The 20235-nt window shown below is 41.5% G+C and overlaps 1 protein-coding gene and 1 long non-coding RNA gene across 2 annotated transcripts; both read left to right on the top strand.

Annotated features, from left to right (window-relative positions):
• The first annotated feature begins 24 nt into the window (after positions 1–24).
• COA8 (cytochrome c oxidase assembly factor 8) lies at positions 25–7635 on the top strand. The gene is made up of 4 exons (XM_083520338.1): positions 25–401; positions 4000–4063; positions 4606–4696; positions 5665–7635. The coding sequence occupies exons 1-4, from the start codon at positions 240–242 to the stop codon at positions 5768–5770; spliced, it is 423 nt and encodes a 140-aa protein (XP_083376464.1). The 5' UTR covers positions 25–239; the 3' UTR covers positions 5771–7635.
• Positions 413–3428, top strand: LOC310685823. The gene is made up of 2 exons (XR_014515557.1): positions 413–650; positions 3227–3428. It is a non-coding gene; the product is annotated as an uncharacterized lncRNA (long non-coding RNA).
• Positions 7636–20235: the final 12600 nt, after the last annotated feature.

Below are 20235 nucleotides of genomic sequence, written 5' to 3'. Positions count from 1 at the left end.
GCATGCGCCCTCGTCCTTTTTTCTCTCTCTCTCCGCCTTCCCCGCCCTACGGCTATTTGTTGAGGCTGGAGAGGGATCGCGACGTTCGGCGTTCGCGACGCCCTGCCGTAAAGCGGAACGGCAGAAGTCGACCGTTGCCTGTTATCGAGGGTTGGAGCGGACCTTGCGCGCGCCGGTTATCTGCCCGGCGACCGGGTGGAAGGGGTCGACGTGCGCATGCGTCGGTCGTGCGCCGAAAGATGGCGGCGGCTGTGAAGAGCCGAGTTTCCCTCAGCCGCCCGGCGACGGCGGTGGTGACTTCACGCGCATGTTGCGGCCGTTTTTCCTCCTCTTCCCCCGGGGATTCCCCTCGCGGCGGAGGGCCTGAGGCCGGGGGTGTATCTCCGCCCCACGAAAGCCGGGTAATGGGGGCTGTGGCGGAGATTGGAGGCGAGGGAAAGTATGGCGGGGGTTTCCCCTCAGAGACACCAGCATGGCTGTCAACTTTTCCCCTTTTTTAAGGGAAATTCCCTTATTCCGAATAGGATTCCTCGCAAGAAAAGAGAAAAGTTGACAACTATGCGACCAAAGTCGGTGGTGCGTCCTAAGTACATTTACTCGGGAGTAAGCCCTGTTCAGCACAGCGAGCCTTACTTCCAAGGAAACTTTGGGTGAGGTTATTGCTGCTTGTATTTGTTTCAAACTGAGGCCTCTGCTTTCCAACCTAATTCTTCCGTTTCATTTCTCCTATTATTTTTATTTATCATGTTTATTCATACCCACTGTTTCACCTGAAGGGGACTCAAACTGGCTATTTATATCCCATTATTCAAGGAGGTCCGAACCTACGTGTCTTTTCTTACTCATTACAGCCTATATTCTGCTTTTCCCACAGTGAGTTCCAGGCAGCCTGCTTGGTTCTCTTCTCTCCCCCCCCCCATGGTATCCTCACAACAGCCCTGTGAGGCAGGTGAGGCTGCAGGGGAAGTAACTGGCTCAAGCTCACCTGGTGAGCTTTGTGGCCGGAGCAGGAATTTGAACCTGGATCTTGCCCCTCCCCATCCTGGTTTAAGACCAGCAAACCACTACACAATACCGGTTCCTTTCCATCCCCATTTTGTCTTCATAACAACTGTGAAGCAGGTCGGGCTGAGGGATGGGCATGTGGGAAGCTGCTTTGAACCATTGGGTCACTGCAGTGGTGATCACTTCAGGGTTTCAGGCAGGAGTCTTCCATGGCCCTACCTGTAGTTGCTAGACATTAAACGTGGGACTTTTTGCATGCAGTGGGAGGAGTTCAAGACACCTGGAGGGTTTAAGGTTAGAAAAAGCTGGTGTAGTGGGTGACCCAAGATTATGAAGATAAAATGGGGAAGGATTTCACAGACCCCACAAGGGTCATCTAGTTCAACCCCCTGCCATGCAGGAATCTTTTTACCCCATGTGGGGTTCGAACCCACAACAAATTTGTTGCTCTACATGTTTCTGTGAGCTACCTCTTCCAGTGTTTCTCAAACATAGGTGCCCAGCTGTTGCTGAACTACAACTCCATTATAGTTCAACAACAGCTAGGAACTCAAGTTTGAGAAACACTGCTAGATGCCCCTTGAACCATTTCCCCAGGCAACTCACTCTTCCACTTTATTATTAACATTCTGTCACCGTTTCCTTCAAAAAGCAGTTAGCGTGTTTGTGAGCATTCCATGACATCACAGGAGCAGCTCAGCAAATCCCATCAATGGCTTTCAGATGATGGGTGGTAACCACTTTTTGGTCTTATTTATATGAGACAAAATAAGCACAAATAACTGTTAGCTGAATCCAGTGCTGCTTGTGCACTTAGCGTTTCCCAGTTTTAGTTCGTCACACTTCTAAATAGTCCATCATTCAAATGAATCCCTGGGCAGTTCACAAACAAATAAGTAAAATACAGATAAAAATGCATACTAACAATAAAACATAAGGACAAAAATTAGCATCAAATACAGATACAATTTATCAACAGACATAATATCCCCCAAATTCCAAAACCTTGGCCTGTCTAATTGGCACCACTAAAAGTTTGGATGAATAAGTGCATTTCAATTTGGCACCAGAAGCCTATCAATTTACAGGTTGACTGCATCTGTAGGTAGGGAGGATTCTATAGTCAGGACACCACTACAGAGATGGCTACATCCCCACAGACAAGACAGCCAGAAGGGCTTATCTTAGGCCTGGGTTAGCAAGACCCAGCCCCCAGCATCCTCAACACATTTGCACCCTCCTCATTTCCCTACTTTCCCTGTGTTGTACAGGGTAGGTCTGCAGAGGACTTCTGCTTGAAATTGCTTGAACATAAGTAGAACTTAAATAAATGTATGTTGCGTTGTGTTCAAGCAAATGTATGTTAAAAACACACACACACACACACTCCGCACAGCTGGGAGCAATGTGCTCTGGGTTGCTGTGGGCAGAGCATGTGTGAGTAGCAGCACTCCCCCCTCCCGTCTCTGCTTTTAAAAATAATTTATAAAGGCAGGTGCCTGAACGCTATTACTGTGATCCTTTTAACATACTTGCATATGATGGTATCTCAAAGTCTGATTGGGATGGGAACTATCAACACATATGAGCTGTATTCCAAAATGATAAAGAACTGGCAGGCTATGCTGATTTGAATACTGTAGTTACATACTGTTACTTATCGTCTTTCTTTTTTTTTATTTTTAGAAAACATGGCAGATTGTAGGTTTTAGTAGGTAGACACAGTGGATATTATACAGTATTCTTGCATGATGATCCTAGCCAAGTTTACTTGGAAGTAAGGCCTATTCATTTAAAATGGATTTACTACCAAGTGAGATACTGAAAACATAGGCTTAATTTCAGTTTATGTTCTTCAGTTACTATGCATATGCCGTTTATTAGAATCCTGTATTGCACAAATGCAGAAATTGGTGCTGGGTGCAAATCATCATTGTGAGTACCTCTGCTTTAATTTGTTGATTTTAAACACATTTTTAGTCCTTTTGGCTACAAAGATAGGCTAGGAAATACATGGTTATGGACCATATAAATTATCTTTGATATCATAGATTTTTCTCCCAATGTGAACTGGAACAAATGTGATCTGTAGACCTGTTAATACTCACTTCTTAACTTTTAGTGTCTTGGGTACCTTAGGTTTTCAGATAAAATTGAAAAAGTTTGTGGTGCCTTTGGGGAGAAAAACCTACTATTTTAAAAAACCCTCTCTTTTTTTAAGGCTGCAAGTTTTTGCCCTCCTTCACACTCTTGCCACGATTGGATTGGTCCTCCTGATCGATGTTCAAACCTCCGACCAGTAATATTTTATATATCCAAACACGAATCCCCCCTGGAACGAAGGCTTAGAGAGCTTAGACAGGAAACTCAGGTTTGGAATCAACAGTTCTGGGCAGACCAGAATATATCATTTAGAAAGGTAAGCATGCAGAGGAAGTGTAAAACCACTTGGTGGTGCTGGGAGTCCTTAAAAGTTTGTGGGGAGAATTGCTGAGAGGCATCCAGCATATTTTTTTGCTCTTGCCTTATTGTATGAGGCCTGATCTTTGCACCCCGTAGTTATTAAGAATAAAATAGAATCAGAAGAATAATTTTTAATACATAAATGCCCCCAATAATATATTTTATGATGTCACTCTGGTAAGAATCACTGCCTGCAGGAACAAATTCAGCCTCTCCTGTTACAGATGGAAGGGACAGAGAACTGAATGTACTGCTGTATGACCCTTTCCCAAGCCTGCAGGTCAACCAAATAGATAAGTAGGCTAGTAAGAAGTTACCCCAGTAATTTTCCTGCATTACAGATTGCTTATTTGCAAAATAATCCATAAATTGTTTGCTGAAGATCGTCTAGTCAGCCAGTTAATATATTTGATGGAGTGGGATCAGGGATCATTAAAAGTCCTACACTTGGTAGCAGTTATTGCTGAGGTGAAATAAGCAAACTAAGATGCCAAAAACCTTATATTCTAAAATTTCCTGATACTGTTACAGGAAAAAGAAGAATTTGTCTGTTCCAAATTGAAATCCAAAGGTCTACAACTGAGAGATGAAAAAGGTTAGATTGTTGTTTCTATATTTCACAGCATTTTCTTATGGGGAGGATTCTGATTTACATTTTAGAAAATGTTCTAATCTAGCAGAAATAATAATTATTTCTTAAGCAAACTTTGTCTTTCAGTATAAGGGTGTTATGTTACTCCTTGGCACTTAATTTACAAAACAGAGAGAACTCAGAGAAGAGTGTAATGAGAATCTTATAGTTTATGGCAGAAGCCTAGAGAGGTTACACCTGAATTCCAAGTTGTGCTATGAATCTTCAGTTTCTAAGAAGGAATTTTTTTTTTTACTGCCCTTAGTAGTGCACTCTCAAAAATCCCATTAAAAAAGTCACTATTATTCATTGATTACATATAGGAAAGGAAGCTAAGAGTTTGTGATTTATGGAAGATAAATGAAATCCATAGCAAAACTTTAGACTACAGTCTGAGTGTTTGAAAAGTCAAGTTCAGTTTTTGCAAGGGATTTATGTTTAAATGTTTGTACTGGTATGATGATTAAAACATTCTGACTTAGGTATTGTGATTTTTTTTATTTCAGGCCAGAAAATAACATTGTCTGCAGAAGAAATGGCTGAATTTTACAAAGCCTTTTTAAGTAAAAACTTTAAAAAACATTTCTATTATAACAGGTGAGAATATGATTCCTGGAACAATTGTGTCTCTTTATCTGTGTAGGCAGTTCTATCTTTCTTGTTCATGTCTGCCTTTAAAACCACTTTTTTTAGCAAAACCTTTTCTGAACCACACAGATCTTGTTTCTTTGCTGCCACCTGATTCCGCATTTTGCTATTCCATTAAGAGTCAGAATCTTTGCTTTACCATAATTAATTATTTATGCTTTTCCTACTGTTATGCTAGGCATCATACAGCAATTTATAATGCATAATCCTCTCTACAAATTCACAATTTAATAAAACAAATATGCATACAAAGAAAGGAATCTGGGAAGGAGGGGAATAACATTGAATGTTAATCACGTAACCAAGCAACTTTCTAAGGAATTTTAACACAATATTAGTCTGCAGACTTATACTCACTTCCCTGGGAGCAAGTACCATTGAACTTAATGGTACTTACTACTGAGTAGATGTGCATAGATTCACTTCATTATAAATGTTTATTCCGTCATTAAAAAGATATTCATCTATCCTGGTGTTTACTTAGGTCAATGGTTTTGATATACTGGGTCAAGTCTTTGATAAATATTTTTTGGTTTAGTTTTTACACATAAGTGTACAATAATCCTTTAAACAGAAATAACTGGGATGTCCCTTAAGCTAATTCTTTCCGCACTGCATTGGTATCACATTATTATAGCTTATGTAACTACAGATATAATTAGTCATCAAGTTTCTTTAAAAGTCTATCTGCAATATGTAGATACTTGCCTGGAGCCATGCATTATCACACATGGATTATGAAGTAGGGCATCTGAATAAGCACTTTAAAAACTTAAAGTAATTTTGCTTTAATTGGCAAGGAAAGAAAAAGCACCGATTAAGTCAACTCAAAATCTTACATCTTTTACTGTCAGTAATAATTTCAAGATGGCTAATTGTGTTTTATGTTGCTTTGTTTCCTTGGTTCTGAAATTTAGAGATTGGTATAAACGAAATTTTACCATCACATTTCTCATGGGACAAGTGGCATTTGAGAAAGCTTGCAAGAGATTTGGATTGAAAAAGAGTGAAGCTGAAAGCTAGTAGGTCACAGTGCTGTATATATTTGATGAAAGGCCTAATTATTACTGGAATCAAGTGGCAACCGTGGCTGTTTCTTAAAATCAGATATTTGAAGCTACATGAATGCAAGTTGAACAGCACTTCCCATTCTACTTCAACTACCATTGTTTATGCTACAGAACCGTAGTTAAAAGCATCCTTGGTGAGAGATGAACTGCACCAAATAAAGGAATCTTTCTTCCTGATCTGAAAAATATGTTTGTATGCTCCATTATTTCATTGCCATCTTGATCTACAAGCTGGCACTTACGTTCCAGAGCAACTATTTTGTAGTAAGAAAAAGGAAAGCATGTGAGCTACACTTCAGGTGAACTTGGGCAGGATGGGGGGATTAAATTATACAGTCAAACCTCGGTTGTCGAATGTAATACATTCTGGAAGCCTGTTCAGCTTCCGAAATGTTCAACAACTGAGGCACAGCTTCTGATTGGTTGCAGGAGCTTGCTGCACTCAAGCGGAAGCCGCCTTGAGCAATCGGCTTCTGAAAACCGGAGCATTTACTTACGGATTTTTGGCGTTCGGGAGCCAAAACGTTCCAAAATGGAGGTGTTTGGGATCCGAGGTTTGACTGTACATAGTATGACAAAAGTACATGATTAAAACAAGTGCAAAAATTCAATACTTAAATTCATTTAGCTCTAAAGTGTTTTCTAAAAGTATATTTGTAGGCACTTTTTCAAATTACTTCTTTATAATAAAGCAACTGTAATAGTCTTCTTAACACTCCTGGGAATTAGATAAACCAACAGCTTTAGGATATATTGTCTGTTTACTGCTGCACCTCTCATTGATGGCTTTGGACTATCTTGTGCTGGTTGTTTTATTATTAATTATTTCATTGTATTCCGATTGCCAATTACCCTGCTGTCAAGAGAGAGAATTAATGTATATGCTCAGAAATGTAAGAGTGCTTCTAGACATCAGTTCACATTGGTAATTACTTTTAGATCGCATACTGCTCTGCTGAGCATAAATGATGTGTGTCTCTCTGTTTAGCAGTTGTCTGTTCTAGCTTAACGTTGTGTGTTAAGCCAGAATTATACTGCATGCTTATTATCCTGTGTCTAGATAAAGCATAAATGTTCTTGTTTTAAGGAGCATTCAGCCTCCAATAGTCATACTTCTCAGTACATGAAAGGACTTCGGTCAGATTTGGCTATAGACCAAATTTGTTTTTTCAGAGAAGCTCACATCATGCACTCCCTCCATTTTCAAATGACAATGAGTTTCCTCTACATATTACTTCCTCAGGATATAAATTTGAAGGAAGACAGCTTTTATTTTTGGAGTAAGATCCACATACATGCTACTTCAGCATGGTCAAGGCTCTTTCCCTTCCACCTAGTTGACACACTAAATCATCTCAAAATAATATTGTACTTTTGTGCAGAAGCTGGCTGCCAAAGCATCATAAAGCACACTTTCTACACATATGCTCTTACATGGGAATTTTTTTCCCGCCTCACTGAGCTCAGAGTCGAAGTGCTTTTCTTCCTAGTTTATATAAGAACAGCTTCCATCAGGTAAATTTGGAGGGGTGTAACAATGGTAACATTGTAAGCACCACTACATAGGTTAGGCAGATAGTACTTGTGAAGTAAGATGAAATAAATCAGTGATGGATCCTGATGATTCTTCTATTACATGAACAATTATCAAATGGATTTGTGTACAGTATAAGAAAATTGAAATAAGGAATATAATTTATTTTAATTAGCTTTCAGTTTTCAGATTGACGAATTACATAAACACTAGAGAATTATCAAAGTATTTGAGGAGACTTCAGAATTAATTTCTCCTGTGTTTAATAAAAGGTTTCATTTAAACCGTTTTGTGTTTTCTTCATTTGCATATATTCTCATGAATGATGGCAACATTTGTCCTCACTCAGGAAGAACTATTCATTCCTGGAACAATGGCTCTTGACTTTCTCTGTCCCAATATGTGGCTTCATTTCAGGATAGAAGCTTGAACCAATGGGCCATAATTCATGGGGTCCTGAATTATGGTAAAAAATAAAAAAGAAATTGGTGGACCCCCTTTGTAAACCATGAGCATTCAAGGCAAATGAAACTATAAAAGGTGGAGATGTAAAAGTGCTAAATCATATACAGAAAAGATAAAATTGCATAACAAAAATTCACTTACAAAATATTTGTTCATATTTGGAAGATTGTGTTTTTCAGAGGAACATTCCCAAGGATACTTCTGTGGAACTGCGACAGATACATACTCCTCCACAGTAAATACACACTAGCCAGTATTTAGCAACCATAAACATGCTATGGGATCACAGTTTGTGATCTCCCAGTGCCTTTCCTTTTTTGCTGAAATTTGTCTTATGTTGCTTAACCATGTTCTGATGGTTCATTTGACCACCTGATCATACTAAAACCGGCTTAAAAACCTTTCCCCTCTAGTTTTCTAGGCAATTGGATATGTTGTTTGCTGTTCTGTTTTGTATATACAGACCACTGCAGCCTTGCTGTGCACCAATGATTCCACCCATTTGTATATCTTTGAAATATAATTTATCTTTGTGGCAGAACATGAAGGAAAAAATGTATATTATTAAAGTAATACTCTTAGAATGGTGACTCATCAATACCATACTGATTTATAACAATCATTCTTCAGCTGAGAGTGATAGCAAGAAAGTCATTATTTTTTCATAAACATAAGCTAGCTTGCCGTTAAATGATTGGCTCTGCATTATAATTGCTGATCATAAATCATACATCAAAGCATTCAGAAACATGGACTTCCCTATGGATTTTTCAAAATAAATTTGCACCTGCTCTGTAGCAGTAATAGCCCCTTTGTCTAAACCAAATGTGAAAGGCAACATTGCCATTGACTGTCCACAGAGGTTGCCAAAACAAGAGATTTGTTTCCAGTGAGCTTTTAAATACTTCCATTTTTAAAAACCCAATTATCACCATGTTATCTTTTGAGTCTTTTTGCAATGATATAACGAGTTATTTTGCTAATGCCGGATTGTTTGTAATTCTAGATGGTTTCTGCTGTGATAAAGAAATGATTATTGCATTCCAATCATGTTTTTATTTCCTACTATTCATTGGATCTCTCCACTGAAGTATTCATTTCAGTGGAATAAAAGAGGAGGAGGAAAGGGAATGAAGAGGCTGATTGAAGACTCATGAATGTCTCTGTGAATGCAGCTCCTATATTAGATAATGTGTGTTTATAAATCAGCATATTAATATAAAAAGTGAAATGAGCTTTCCTAGCTTAATTATAAGCAGCATATATTGTTAGTGTTTCAGTTTTTCATGCCTTCCCCACCACCACCATCTTTTTCTTCAGGCACCTAGCAGAAAAGCATTAAGTATTTAGCACGAAGCCAGTAGTAGAAAACATTTGGCTTATGGCCAATGATATATTTGTCTCGGCATGTGGTTATGACTTGAGTCTCTTGCACTGAGAACGTGTCATGCTACCTGTAACACTGCAAACATTAACAAGTGTTCGTTTCAATATTAGTATTCATGTTGCTGCCCTCTAAATGTTGTCACTCCTGGGTTATGTGTCGTATTTTGGTATCTCAGAACCCTTTTTCTTATATGATCAAAGGTAAATGAAAAGTATGGAATGCCTCTCCCTTGGCCAGATGCGAAGTATCATTCATCAGCTGCTTCAGACTTCTTTTAAAAGATGTATATTTTTGCCTAGGCCAGGGGTTCCAAACAGTACAGTGGTACCTTGGGTTAAGTACTTAATTCGTTCCGGAGGTCCGTTCTTAACCTGAAACTGTTCTTAACCTGAAGCACCACTTTAGCTAATGGGGCCTCCCACTGCTGCCGCCTCGCTGCCGAAGCACGATTTCTGTTCTCATCCTGAAGCAAAGTTCTTAACCTGAAGCACTATTTCTGGGTTAGCGGAGTCTGTAACCTGAAGCATATGTAACCTGAGGTACCACTGTAGTCTGAACCTTATTCAGGTGGTTTTGCCTGTCCGCAAAAATACAATTAAAAATCATACTACATCAAACACAGTGAATTATGATTGCTAAAACAGGCAGAAAAAGCATTAAGTAATCTGCCAGGACCCAGCATTATTCAAGTGATTGGGGGGAGGGGGGTCCACTGCTTATAAATTTTAAATATTAAGCAGTTTAGCAATGTTTCTGAACAAACTGCAATTGTGTATGTGTGCAATACAGTATATATAGAATTTAGCTACTGCAGAAAAAATAACACATAAGTTAAAGGGTCTCTAAGGAACCCATCGAAAGGTCAGCAGTTCGAATCCCCATTGCGGGGTGCGCTCCCGTTGTTCGGTCCCAGCGCCTGCCAACCTAGCAGTTCAAAAGCACTCCCGGGTGCAAGTAGATAAATAGGGACCGCTTACTAGCGGGAAGGTAAACGGCGTTTCCGTGTGCGGCTCTGGCTTGCCAGAGCAGCGATGTCACGCTGGCCACGTGACCCGGAAGTGTCTCCGGACAGCCCCCCGGCCTCTTGAGTGAGATGGGCACACAACCCTAGAGTCTGTCAAGTCTGGCCCGTACGGGCAGGGGTACCTTTACCTTTACCTTAAGTAACAAGAAGTTTCGAATCATTTCTATTCAGCATGGTAGGATTTTATTTCATATAGTTTCAGATTGAGAGCTACATCTCCCTACCCCACCATATTATTGAGTTTTGGTTATTGTTTACTTGTCTCTGTGGTTCCATAAGAATTTGAAAACTAATAAAAACATTTTCCTGCAAATATAACATCTAGCACAGTGCATTACAATTGCTACAGCACGCAGAAAAAAATCATTAAGTGGTCTGTCAAGACCCTTAGCAATTTTCATGTGGTCTGAGGGGGCACTGCTTAGATATTTTAAATATTAGGCAGTTTAGGAAAGATTTTAAATTGTGTATCATTTCAATATGGTCTGTTTTCTAACAAAGAATGTCCTCATTTTCTGACCTTACCTTGTGTGTCTGTGCTAATGCTTGACTAGCCTGGCAGCAGCAGCAAAAATACTTGATGTAGTCCCAAAATGACAAAAGAGGAGAGTTCCATGCCTAAACCCTACATACAGACTAGGCCTAAAGCAGATTAAGCCCAGGAGAACGACATTGTCTCTGCAGTCACAAAAGATTATTTCTACCATATTGAGTTCATAACCAGTTGCAGCCATTAGCCAACAGCTCCCTGAAACTCTGGTTTGCTTAGCATACATTTATGTTTTGACCTCTGGCTAAATTCTACATTTCTAGTAAAATGAGAACATTAATCATAAATTGAATGCATTACCTAACATGCAATGCAACAAAAAAATTAATATTAAGAGCTTGGCAATTACCTGACCTTTCCTGCCCCCAAGATTTTCCATAGGCTTCCTATTGGATTGCCAACTCATTTGAACCAATATTTATTTACTGATTTTGAGGGTGATGGTAAGTTTGGTTAGTACATCAAAAGAGGTTGTATTGTGGCAGTGGACAAAGCTGAAGGGTACCTTTCGAATAAATGTGTTTTTAATATTTTCTTTTCTTTTAAAAAGCCAAAAGGAGCAAGAGTTCAGAGCACAGTGGTTGGCCTGACCGATCCAAGCATCTTGTCTACATCCTTGAGCCTTACTAGCTGAAATTCATCCAACATAACAGGACTAGAGAGTGCTCTGGACACCTCTCGAGTTTCATCTGCTGTTAACAGTGGAGCCAAGGTCCAGGCAGATAGATGCAAGCGATTTTACTGTTGGTTCTATCAGCTCCTTTGGGCCAGACTGTAAATAGCCCCACACTACCCAGAATAGCTCTGCTGGATGGCACAATGAGGATGCTGTGGAGGCAGCAAAGTATGCCTTCTTTGCTGCTTTCACTGCCACTAGGTATGCTTATCAGTCCTCTCCTGTGTTTGATTGCATTCGACTGGAGTTTTCATCCATTCGCATTTGAGCCGTCTCCCAGCTTATCACCCTAAACTCTGGAGTATACCAGAGAGTCAAATGGGCTCCATGAAGCAGAAGAGGCCCCTCAGGAGTGATAATGTCAATGGCCCGTGCTATTTGGATGTTCCAGAAGTTGGCCAGGGCTTTGACAGGAGTGCCAGTCATATCACCTAGAAAATCCACCAGAGCCATCTGGAAACCCATTGCTTCCATCAGCCTCCGAGGGTGGACCATCCTAATAGATCCTGCCAGGAAGTGATCTAACCACAACAAGGGACTGATATCAATATCCTCCACTTTCAGATGGAGGATAATCCTGCTTACTTGAGAAAACAAGGTCCATATGCCTACTGTGTGTGATGGGCTGGTGACATGTTGGGACAGCTCCATAATCATCTTAATATTAAGACCAGCACTATGAATTGGGCCAGAAATCCTACTAGTAGCCAGTGCTACAGGCACAAATTTGATGTGTTCAGGTTTTTTGGGTCCCCACCAACATCCAGAAGACTGCATTTTGTACCAGCTGTAGCTTCCAAACTCTTCAGAGCCAATCTGATGTCAAGTGCTTTGCAGTAATCTAGTTGGGAGGTTAAAAGATGGCCAGCAGGTTTTGTAGGTGTGGAAGCTTCTGTGATCTTGTATTTTAAACATGAAGATGGGGCTGGGTCACATCCTAAATTACCTAGCTGTGAGAGGAGGCAATGTCTACTTAAATTGTTCTGCGTAACAGCACATGGCTGTACACAGCTGAAGGCAGTGACCTTCTTGCCTCTCAGCTGAAGTCATGTGAGAACAAAAACAAAAATAACTACAATGATGACAAAGGACAAAAGGGAGAGAAACAAGTGTGAGAGAGCTCTGCTCTAGATTTCCACCAGTGTGTAGTTGGCATTTTTATGCATGCATAAAGAGGAAACATTGGAGCTCCTCTGATAATAGCGATGAGATATGGCTGCTGTAACAAGAATCTCCTTCAGAAGCAGTGGCATATGCACCTGCAATGTTTGTCAGCATCCCAGAGGGATGAGGCTTCACCTGCTTTGCTGGCACATAATCTGGTAATGAGTCAGCAAGACCTCCCTGCAGGATTGCTGACAAACTAGTCTGTGCGAAAAGCAGAGATGGAAAGTAGCAAGAGTCTATTCAGGAACCTGTGAAGGACACTGAGGCATGTTCATGTGATTTAAAGAGGCTACCCTCTTTCAGCTGTGTGATTACCTCCCCCATTTTTTTGAGAGGGGGATAAAGTTTGCAAGGGGTCCTTACCACAAATTTTGGCTCCAGGTTTGTTTGTTGGTTTGTTTTTAAATGTTTGCTAAAAATAACTGCATTTTCTACTGAACTGTATCCTAACTGCATATGCAGTTTGATCCTTAAATACTTTTTGATCCAACATTTTAAAAGAAAAAAGCAATGCCCTCTGAAAACAGGACTTCCTTGTTTAATTCTCAACCAAAGAGGCATTTTTTGTCGTCTTTCTTCCCTGGGTATATTTCTGCTTTTCTTCCGTGTCTGTAGCAATCCCAAGTTGACCTTCCAAGGTAACAGCAAAGAAGTCCCTCGTGGACTTCATGTTGCTTGTAGGTTACACTCCCAGTTTCCTTTGGCTGGCAGGTGTTAACTAAAGACCGCAAATGACATTTTTAAAGACAGCAGAAAAGAAAAACAAGCAGCCAGTTGCTTTCCTATTTTAAAACTATTGTTGTTACCTGCAGGGCAGGACGTCTATATTACTCCTGAAACAAAGCTCTTTGGCAAGTCAAATTAAAAGTACACGATGTGGAAATTCAGCGGTTTAAAAAAAAATCCTGAGCTTTCGCTGCCAAATATATAATATGCAAATGAAGGAGAAAAGAAAGACATGGTTACCAGTCAAATGTTTAGTTGATTAATCAGTTAGATGAATTACTGCTGTTGACTGCACAGTAAGAATGACCGATGCAGTGCTTGCCAGTTCCCCAAATATATTGGTCCAAAGCAGGACTCCTCAAAGGATCTTAATTGTTTTAAATGTTTTTATTGTTGTATCATTTGTTTGCTGCCCCTGGGGTTTTCTAGGAGGAAGGGTGGTATGTGTGTATACAGATGGTGGCTGTGGCAAACCACCTTGCACCTCCAAAATTATTTACCTATTTTGAAGGAGGTGGTCTCACATACCTTAGATGTTTTCTTTACTTTAAGCTGAAACCTTTTATTAATTTCTCTAACCCTTTTACTGCTGTCACCATGTATAAAATCCAAATCAATAATATATCAGTTTACCCACAAGTAGCTATGGATAAGCTATGGTACAAAACAGCACAGATTTCACTTTAAAGTGAAAAACAAATGTATTTCTTTTAAGCCAACTGATATGAACAGTTATTATAATACCGCAATGTGTGTGTGTGTGTGTGTGTGTGTGTGTGTAATGGCCCAAACCATGGGATTCAGCTACATTAGTAAAACACATACAGTGGTACCTCTGGATACGAACGGGATCCGTTCCGGAGCCCCGTTCGCATCCTGAAGTAAACGTAAGATGCGACTGCGTGTCTGCGCATCTGTGTGTGTCGCGTTTCACCGCTTCCGTGCATGCACGTGACGTCATTTTGAGCGTCTGCGCATGCGCGAGTGGCGAAACCCGGAAGTAACACGCTCCATTACTTCCAGATCGCCGCGGAGTGCAACCCGAAAATATTCATCCTGAAGCTACTTTAAACTAAGGTATGACTGTACACGTTATAAATGTGTTATAACACTTGCGCCCCAGATGGCACTGTAGAGCTGAAATCAGAACTATGAAATTTTTCATTGTGAGCTTTACTTTTTTTTTGTCAGAGCATTTTCAGAGTGTTTTTTATAGCTATGTAGATGCAGCCATGGTTTAATTATCAGGAATGTGCTCTTTATGCGTGGATACTCCAATTCTCTTCCGTGCCTCCTGAACACTCTAAACCTTATGTTGCTACAAAACAAGATCTGTAAATTTACCAGGAAGCTCAGTAGGGAATCAGAACATGTGATGGGAGCAGAGAATAAGAGAGTGAGAGTCTGAAGGACCTTCCTGGTGTCTATAATATAGCTATGTATCTATAGGTGCTGCTGATATCCATTAGCTTGTATCAAGCATGCTACAAGACCACCTTCATCCCACCTTGACCTTTATGGTATGAAAGAACACTTTAGTACATCATCTGTCTGCCAGATCAAGATAGATGGATAGAACAGATATATGGTCTCGGTGGCTCTCCTACAGCTTTGAAATGTTCTTCTGAAGACTCACAAAAGCCCTAGAATGGAACAAGACATACTGTATTTTTTGCTCTATAAGACTCACTTTTTCCCTCCTAAAAAGTAAGGGGAAATGTGTGTGCGTCTTATGGAGCGAATGCAGGCTGCACAGCTATCCCAGAAGCCAGAACAGCAAGAGGGATTGCTGCTTTCACTGCCCAGCGATCCCTCTTGTTGTTCTGACTTCTGAAATTCAGAATATTTTTTTTCTTGTTTTCCTTCTCCAAAAACTAGGCGCGTCTTGTGGTCTGGTGCGTCTTATAGAGCGCAAAATACGGTAATTCCAAATAAATAAATTCAGTGTGCAAATTATTCCACATCAGTATAGCCCCAATTTTCAATTTTTGAAAAGTACCCTCTACTTTTATGAAAATAAGCTCTTCCCTTATAATTTTTATCAGACAGGAATTCTCTTGCGGGCTAAATATTGTTTTCCTGTTCCCAGGGTTGTGACCTCAATGCTACTGTGAAGCTTTGTGTGGAGCCAAGGACAGATTTTTAAATGTAAATAAAAGGCAAAGAGGAAGTCTTAACTGGATGTCAAACTTCCAAACATGTGAGTGCATATCTCTGCTCAGCTTCAACAACACTCAAGGTTGGCAAAAAAAAAATGCACACAATACGGTTGGAAAGAATGCTAAAGGTTGCTGGTGTAGGGTCCAGTCAAAAAATAACAATAAGACATTCACTGCTGAGTAAATATATTGTGTTATAGTCCAAATGGATGGGTTAAAGTATATAAAAAAATAGCAGGCTCTCCCAAAACAATATAATGTAAAGGTAAAGGACCCCTGGAGGGTTAAGTCCAGTAGATGGTGACTATGGGGTTGCGGCGCTCATCTCGCTTTCAGGCCGAGGGAGCCAGTGTTTTTCCACAGACAGCTTTCTGGGTCATGTGGCCAGCATGACTAAACCGCTTCTGGCACAACGGAACACTGTGACACAAACCAGAGCACACAGCAATCCTGTTTACCTTCCCACCACAGCGGTACCGATGTATTTACTTACACTGGCCTGCTTTCGAACTGCTAGATTGGCAGCTAATATAACAGCTAATGTATCAGCCTACTTTGCACTGAATGCTACGCCAAACCATGGTTTAGCAAGACCTGGATGAATGGGCTTGGGTTTATGGGCTCTGATGCAGGAGGAAGAAACAAAAGAGGGGAATGGTTGATGGGAAGCTGGATTGAAGGAGCGGTGAGGTCTTCAGTTGCTTTCAGAGGGGGAACAGGGGTCCCAGCTCTCCCCTGCAACCTTCCTGCAAAGCAGAGAACCTCAGTGAAGGCTAGGGAAGGTTTTGGTCAGCCAAGGGGATAGGCTGGAGATAGCAGTGACTGAACTGGGGCCTGAACAGGATGGATGCAACCTTCTTCCCTAGAACTAAGTGCCACCTTCGGAGATGGAAGCAGACCCACCCATCCTGACAGAGGGAGTGATTGCAATCTTGAACTTCCCATAGAGTCTCACAAGTGAGTGTAGCACACCTTGTCTTTAAAAGCTAGAGGAGGGGCAGGGAAACTTGTTGAGACATCTTTGTTGTTTCTGTCAAGTTCCGAACTTCTTGCCCTCTTGACAGTGGTGTAGCGTGGGGGGGGGCCGGCCGCACCGGGCGCAACATCTGGGGGGGGTGCGCTCGCACTCGCAGCTCTCTGCCCCTACCTGGCTCACTCACTCTCTCTCACTGCAGTGCTGGCTGTGCGAATCCAATCCGAGCCGCCGGGTCGCCGCCCACTGTGGAGGGGGGGTGCCAGGCGTGCGGTGCGGAGAGAGAGCGAGGGACTATCTGGGGGAGGGACAGTGCAGCGGCCGCCCAGCGCAGCGCTGAGCGCGGGAGAGAACCACACCAGACCAGACCAGGCAGCAGCAAGAAGAAGCTGGCAGCAGCGGCAGGTTAGGGGTTAGGGGGCGCAAATTACTTGCCTTGCCCCGGGTGCTGACAACCCACGCTACACCGCTGCCTCTTGAACTCCTGAATCATGACTCCTGAGCGCTGTGTGTGCTGCTGAGCCTGTACTTGCCTGAATAAAGATCTCTTTCTTACTGACAAGTAAGAGCCTCTGTCTGGATGTGTTGTGCAGGAAACAGGACAGGGCTCCTGGAAAAGAGTTTGCAGCTGGTTTGTACACATTATGAAATATACTCAGAGTCGCAAAGTGATTTCATGCTCTTTATTCAGCTCATAGTGGTGAGGAGGAATGAATGAAAGTCCCCTCACAGTATCTGCTTTATATACATTATTTACACAATGGGCTGCACATGATTGGCTAATTCCGGAATTCTACTGTAAGCCAATCAGGTTGTGGATTCACTTCTATCTGGAGCAGGATTGGGTGGTTCCTGCCAACCAATCATACTGCTGCATTGTTCTAGGACCAATCAGACTGCTGTATTTTGGATCCTATTGTTCTAGGACCAATCAGACTGCTGCAGTTTGGATCCTATTCAACTCAGTACATAACACATTACCTGCTTAAAATGCAGTGAGGCTGGTTTCCACCTCCATGTTTCAAATCACATTTGCATGTTACTCGGCACATCAGTTGTGTTAGACGAGGGTTGTGGGTAACATTATGCGTACATGGCTTCAGAAACCAGTGGCAGGAGCGCATTGGATGCAAAGTAAACAGGAGTAAACAGCCTAAGAAATAGTATTTATTACCTTGCAAGTCCTGGCGTTTTGCCTATATCAAGACCTATTTTCAGCCATCATCAGGTCACTCTAGAAGAGGGTGTAGTCTGACGATATTTAAATCTACAACTGGAAACCACGCGTTGCTAGTGCAACAAGTATTTCTCGACCTGCTCCTATATCTACAAGGCTAGGGAGGTGCTGTCAGTCCTTGAAAGGTACGATTGATAGGAGTTCCTCTATACATAATTCTGCAAGAAAGGTGTGGAGACAGTAAACAAATATACTGTATATGCTGTGTTTCGGTACACCTGCCTCAGCTACTGTGACCTAGCTCATGGGCATAGCCGGTGGGGGGCAGCTGTCCCCCCAGATCAAGTAAAACAATAAAAATAGTTAGGTTCTGGACCCCCCAACATACCATAAATCCTGTGCATGCCCACACTCCACTTGGAGAAACAAATAGCAGTAATGTACAACAAACCTCACCTCCAATAAGGAAAGTGATGAGAAAATGCATTGGAAAGTATAGGACAACACATGACTTTCATTTATTTATTACCAGTATATACTGCTCTTTGCTAAAAGACCACAGGTTTACAGCAAAGAACACAATAAACCATATATGTCAATGAATTATTTATTTATTTATACATACATACATACATACATACATACATACCCCGCCCATCTGGCTGGGCTTCCCCAGTCACTTTGGGCGGCTTCCAAAAAAATATTAAAATACTGTAATACATCAAACATTAAAAGCTTCCCTAAACAGGGCTGCCTTCAGATGTCTGCTAAAAGTCTGATAGTTGTTGTTTTCTTTGACATCTGGTGGGAGGGCGTTCCACAGGGAGGGCGCCACTATCGAGAAGGCCCTCTGCTTGGTTCCCTGTAACTTGGCTTCTCGCAGTGAGGGAACCACTAGAAGGCCCTCAGTGCTGGACCTCAGTGTCCAGGCAGAACGATGGGGGTGGAGACGCTCCTTTAGATATACTGGACTTAGGCCATTTACGGCTTTAAAGGTCAGCATCAACACTTTGAATTGTGCTTGAAAACGTATTGGGAGCCAATGTAGGTCTTTCAAGATTGGTTTTATATGGTCTCGGCTGCCGCTCCCAGTCACCAGTCTGGCTGCCGCATTCTGGATTAGTTGTAGTTTCCGGGTCACCTCCAAAGGTAGCCCCATGTAGAGCGCATTGCAGTAGTCCAAGCGGGAGATAACCAGAGCATGCACCACTCTGGCGAGGCAGTCCACAGGCAGATAGGGTCTCAGCCTACGTACCTGATGGAGCTGGTAAACAGCTGCCCTGGACACGGATTTGACCTGTGCCTCCATGGACAGCTGAGTCCAAAATGAGCCCAGGCTGCGCACCTGGTCCTTCAGGGGCACAGTTACCCCATTCAAGACCAGGGAATCCTCCACACCTGCCCGCCTCCTGTCCCCCAGAAACAGTACTTCTGTTTTGTCAGGATTCAATCTCAATCTGTTAGCCGCCATCCATCCTCCAACCGCCTCCAGACACTCACGCAGGACCTTCACCACCCTCACTGGTACTGATTTGAAAGAGAGGTAGAGCTGGGCATCATCCGCATACTGATGAACACCCAGCCCAAACCCCCTGATGAATAACTTAATATCCATGCAATACAAAAAAATTAAACATACTGTAAAAAATACAATGCATAATGATAAGCAATGCATAGTAATAAATAATACATATAGTTCATAATACATAATGAACACATACAATGAATCAACATTAAATTATACATAATGTCATCCCAGCAATAATTTAATAGCAGGGCATGGGCAAGCCCACTTTCCCATATATTGTAGGGTAGATAGGAACAATCAAAGATGGAAGTTGGCTTATAAATGGAGCTGGTCCAGAACATGGTTCTGTTCTGGATTTGAAAGGACACCATCTAACCTCCCTGCAAACAAATCAGAATGCTCACTGAATAGCCAGCTTTGTCTAATCTCCCTGCAAACAGATCGGGACGAATGCTCAGTTAAACAGGTCATCTGCAACATTGGGAAGTGTGCCCCAAACTTCTTAGACTGGAGGTATATTTGTTTCTAAATTAAAATTCTAAGTGCATTGCAGAGCTTCCCTCCTGGCTTTGAATGCAGAAAAATTCTAGGGCAATCCACTCACAAGTTCCTTTGAATTCAAGAGAGCTTCCTCCTAGCCAAGCAATAACTGGTCTTTTAAAATCATTTTTAATGTTTTAAATTTTGAACTGGTACTTTTGATGGTTTACATTATTCTTATGTAAGCCCCCCTACCTCTTTTTTGTCAGGAAAGAAACCATAAAAATATTTGAAATAATATTTGAGTTTGAACCTGCTCTCCTGGGTCTATTTTGGTTCCCTCCTTCCAGTGTTGACTGATTTTATTTAAAGAGTTATTGGCTGACTGATTTGAATGTTTGTTTTGATGGGGGCCAGTCTTACTAAGTGGTACACTAAAGTGTGGGATATTGCCCTGCTGGAAAAATGAACTAATAAGCTGAGAGTCATTAGGGGACAAAGATAAAGTGACAATTTCATACCTCTTTGGTCTGATTTGCCTACAAATGAATATGGCTGACAGTGACTTAGTG

This window comes from Podarcis liolepis, assembly GCF_965112155.1.
Source record: "Podarcis liolepis genome assembly, chromosome: 1".
Taxonomy (NCBI): Eukaryota; Metazoa; Chordata; class Lepidosauria; order Squamata; family Lacertidae; genus Podarcis; species Podarcis liolepis.
This window is presented reverse-complemented; position numbering and strand designations above follow the sequence as displayed.

Coding starts and splice junctions, on each gene's coding strand:
- COA8 (XM_083520338.1), top strand. CDS start 240: ATGGCGGCGGCTGTGAAGAGCCGAGTTTCCCTCAGCCGCCCGGCGACG. Junction 4,064..4,605: donor ACAACTGAGAGATGAAAAAG/GTTAGATTGTTG, acceptor TTTTTATTTCAG/GCCAGAAAATAACATTGTCT. Junction 4,697..5,664: donor AAACATTTCTATTATAACAG/GTGAGAATATGA, acceptor TCTGAAATTTAG/AGATTGGTATAAACGAAATT.